Below are 4,763 nucleotides of genomic sequence, written 5' to 3' on the forward strand. Positions count from 1 at the left end.
CTCATATACATAGATCAATAAATAAATTAATTAATCTTTAAGAAAACCTTTAAAAAAGAAAAAGGAAGTTTTTTTTTTTTTTAAAAAAAGTGGGTTTTGAAAAATGTAAGCCTACAACTGTGTACATTGTAAGTCCTCCTCTGCAGCTTGTTTTAGTTTTCTCTTTATTTATGAATGAGATATATGGATGACAGATAGATAATAGATGATAGGTGAATGATAGATAGATAGATAGACAGGTAGCACTTACTCATGCATCCAGTTCTAATCCCTCTTTCATGTTTTAAGGTTTCACAATGATTACTACAACAATCAACTATATCTCTGAGAGAAAGGAAAGAGATAGTACATAGAGCTGAAGGTTCTGTTGTGTGAGGATAACAACATCTCCCTAAATGGAGGCTTAAGTATGATTTACAACCTAAACCTTCCAAATAGTGAGAGGAGGGGATTTTGAATGTTCACCTTACAAGGAAATGATACATGTTTGAGGTTATAAATATTCCAGTTACCCAGATATAATTACTACATGTGTGTCTATTGCAATATTGCCATGAGCTTCATAAATATTAAAGGAGTTGAGACTGAGCTGTGCCAAAAATTGCTGTCTAGGAAGAATCTTTATTATTTCAAAATAATAAAGAATCTTTATTATTCTTTATTATTAGAGAAAGCAGAATTTCAGAAAGGGCATTTAGATTGCCTTTTCCTCAAACAAACAAACAAACAAACAAAAAGAGACTTGACGACACTCCCCTAACATGGGGAAAAGACTCAACCACAAGATAAGACTTTAATGCACCCAAATAAATAAATGACTTAAAGTAACAATTATCTTATACAAGGCTTGAACTCCCAGCCATAGTATACCTCTTAGAGACATCACTATACTATTTGAGAGATGAGCTTACTTTACCACTCCATTATATGTTATTAACTCTTTGTTTCAAAACATATAAAAATCAGTTTGCTTTTTTGATTTTTTTTTTTAGGATTTTACTGTTCTATGAAAATCTCAATGTATATAAAATTTTGTTAAAATGTCTATGGGCTTTCTCTTGTTAGTCAACCCTTTTGTTAATATGTGCACTATACTCAGTCAAATAGCTACAAAATATTAGGGACTCTACTCTTCTTATGGATTCTTATTTTATATTTTTAATTCAAAAATATAAACTACCTCCATGATGAAGCTATGCTGTTCGGAACCAGAGAGCTTGGCTCGACACCCCTAGCTGAGCTTTTTGCACAGGTTTCTTGAGAGCAAAACATCCCGTGGCTTAGCTTGATTCCTGCCTTTCTGCCTGGTGTGGTACGGACTTCCCAGGTGCCTGACCTATGACTATAATTGTTTTTTCTTGTTCCCTTCCCTGGCCTCTAGTATATATATTGCTAGTCTCTCAGTAAATCTTTGGCATTCTACTTGCAGAATGACCCATGTCTGTGTTTTTTGTTAATCCCCCAGGCCTATGCCCAATACTTGGTACCGTGGCAGCGCGAGTGCTGTCACTATGCAAAATATTTCCCTGTATAATCTTAAAGATTTAAAATCAGCCTTTTCATATTCTTTGAGTAAATATAGTATCTGAGAATGAAAATTAGAAGCTTAGTTAAAAGAACATAGACACTTTGACAGGAAACCATCCTCTAAACACATGGAAAAGGCCAATGAGAGGGTTGGGACTCCACACAGGGCAAAGAGAGGACTGATTGCTGTAAACTGTTCTCTGATCTTCTCATGTATGCTTTCCTGCTTATACTTATACTGGTATGTGCATGTGCGCGTGCACACACACACACACACACACACACACACACACACACACATATATATATATATATATGATAGATGGATGGATGGATGGATGATGCATGGGGTAAATGACCATGGTAAAAGTTATGGGCCCATTGTTCTTTTGAATTTCCCAGATCTACCTATATCAGAAGCCTAATTTTGTTTTCTCCTTTCTTCTTTCCTATACCTCTTCTTCATGGATCATTCCATTTATGCTCATGTCTTCTCTAGTCTCTTTCCTCTTTCATGAAATCCTTTTCATGGCACTGAGCCTCCTACAGTGGTTTTCTGGTGCAGTTGGTGAGACTCTGATGCTTCTTTGGGTGTAAGTATCCTAATAGCAGTACCTTTCATATCTACAACTCTGCTACAGGCCACGGCTTATTTATCTTTCCAGGGAACATGAAACACTGAAAGGTCAGCGGGGTAACTACTATCAGGAAATGTAGGAACAGAGACTAAGGTGTTCGGAAATATAGCTAACATGGTAGCATCACAGACAATGTACTGGTCTTGCTTCCCTGTATTATACTAAGTCTGTGCTTTTCCCAAGTACCTTCCACAGAGCCCCCTTCACATCCTTGTTCCTCAGAGTATATATTAAAGGGTTGAGAATAGGGGTGAGTATAGTATAAAAAACAGCAACAAACTTTCCCTTATTCTCTGAATACCTGTGGGTGGGTTGGAGGTATGTGTATATGCCTGAGCCATAAAACAGAGAGACCACAATGAGGTGGGACCCACAAGTCCCAAATGCTTTTCTGCGTCCAGCCATTGATTTGATTCTCAGAATTGCCCTGGCAATGTGTCCATAGGAGCCCAGAATCAGGGCAGCAGTGAAGATTATGATTATTGTTCTGGTCACAAACATCTTGACCTCCGTTCCATTAGTGTCTTCACAAGCCAATTTCAAGAATATGGGCATCTCACAGAAGAAGTGATTCAGCCGATGGCTACAGAGAGGCATGGCCATAACAAGTCCTGTCTGAATCACAGAGTTCACAAGGCCAGATACCCAGGAGGAGATGGCCAGTCCCTGACACAGCTGAGGGTGCATAATGGTTGTGTAATGCAGGGGACGGCACACAGCAGCATAGCGGTCAAAGGCCATGACCCCCAGGAGCAGACACTCCGTGGAGACCAAGGCAAGGAAAATGAGGAGCTGAGCCACACAGCCTCCATAGCTGATGGTCCTATCAAACCCACAGAGGTTGATGAGAAGCTGCGGTACGGTGCTTGTGGTGTAGCACAGGTCCAGGAAAGAAAGATGGGAGAGGAAAAAGTACATGGGTGTGTGCAATCTGACATCCAGCCTCGAGAGAGCAATGATGGTGGTGTTGCCAAAGAGAGTTAGCAGATAAAAGACTAGAATGAAGACAAAGAGGAAAACTTCCAGTTGAGGGAAATCAGAGAAGCCTACCAATATGAAGCCTTCCCCTAAACTGGCATTGAAAGTTCCCATTGCCTTGCACTTGAGCAAATAGTGGACATTCATGCAGAGCCTCTGATGAGCAATGTTTGTTAAAGCATTATCCCCATGGTTCCCTAAACCTTCCAGAATCACGCATCACATTCTCTATTTTACCATCCAATTCCACTTTTGCTGTATTTTTTTTCCTGCTCTTTAGACAGGAGATCACAAGGATAGGAGTGAATGGATTTTGTTTGAACTCTAGTCCTGCTTCTTATATGTTCTCTGATTTTCTTCTTACCATTCAAGCATTTGGGGGGATACTTTTGACAGAATTCCTAGGCATCTTTGTCTAAAGATGATGTAACTACCACCTCCTTTGCAGCATGAGGGTTGTATACAAAGGCACCAACAAAGAGACTGCCTTTAGTATCCAGTGTGGACCTTTGGGTGTGGCTGACTAATGGAGCATCTATGGAGCATATGACTCCCAAAAGTTACAAAATAAAGAGGTAAAGCAGAATGTAAAATGTGGCATTAGTGTGTCACTTTCTGCTCTTTTAATTGTTTCTCTTCTCTTTCCAGAAGGTGGAGTATTTCTGCAGATAAGAACTGAAGACTAACAGGCTGATAATCATGATTTCCTCCTCTGAGCACTTGTCAGTTTCCATCCATCACTGCAGGTGCTGTCAGTGTGCCAACCCTGGAAAGACTCTCACCATTGGCAGCATCTGTTGCAAAGGATTGAGAAAAGTTCAGAATCAATTTTGTGGTGACTGGTTTGCAACAAAATTTTTTGCAAGTCACTAGTTCCCAAATATATTCCACTTAAAAAAATGTAACTAGGAAATCTATCCCTGGCCTTCCCAGGAAGAGTTACTGTTTCCTCTGTAGAACAAACTCTTTGTAATGGCTCTGCTCTAAAGTTTGTTATTCACAAGAAGTCTTATGTATATCTGTGTATCTCTCTGAGCTATGAGATACGTGGTGAGAGAGAACATAGAGTTTTCAAATATTAATGTTCTTCTTTATGGCATTTAAGAGGCTACCACGTTGGCAGTATTTTCATGGCTTGCAGTAGATGTCAAAGTGAAAATGTAGGCTCTTCATTTCAACCTCTTACAAATCCATGTTCTCTACTCAGAAGATTAAGCTACAAATGCATTTTAGTAAATTGTAGCCTTGGGAAATGCATAAAAGTAGCTTTCCGTGTTGATATTTCTGTGCTAAAAAAAATCGAATAAGTGAGAAGAAAGTTAATTGGAAAGTAAGACAAGAAACTGAAAGCCAATTGAAGTCTCACTTGTGATCACAGGGAACAGTTTAGGGATGCTGGCATGTTCCCTCTGTATTAAATCTGCTACAGAAGAGAGTCATCGATACTTCAGTGCTGAGCCGATGCTTCTAGGAAGGTATTCAGGTTCCATGCCTGAAAGATGAGCCACAAAGACAAAATGTTATTGTACAGGGGGCGTTTCCAGCATAGCTAGGATGGATTTGAATGGCCACCTTAGGCACACACATACAACAAGCTCTGCAGTCAGACCCTGAGCTATG

At 39.6% G+C, this 4,763-nt stretch overlaps 1 protein-coding gene across 1 annotated transcript; it reads right to left on the reverse strand.

Moving 5' to 3' along the window:
• Window positions 1-2,321: 2,321 nt before the first annotated feature.
• Window positions 2,322-3,257, reverse strand: LOC127694334 (olfactory receptor 10-like). The gene has a single exon (XM_052195892.1). It carries the CDS (start codon window positions 3,255-3,257, stop codon window positions 2,322-2,324), a length of 936 nt encoding a protein of 311 aa, XP_052051852.1.
• Between the last annotated feature and the right edge of the window lie 1,506 nt (window positions 3,258-4,763).

The sequence above is a fragment of the Apodemus sylvaticus genome, chromosome 10 (assembly GCF_947179515.1).
Source record: "Apodemus sylvaticus chromosome 10, mApoSyl1.1, whole genome shotgun sequence".
Classification (NCBI taxonomy): Eukaryota; Metazoa; Chordata; class Mammalia; order Rodentia; family Muridae; genus Apodemus; species Apodemus sylvaticus.

What these genes read in the sequence shown, in the direction of transcription:
- LOC127694334 (XM_052195892.1), bottom strand. Translation starts at nt 3,257, where the DNA reads ATGGGAACTTTCAATGCCAGTTTAGGGGAAGGCTTCATATTGGTAGGC.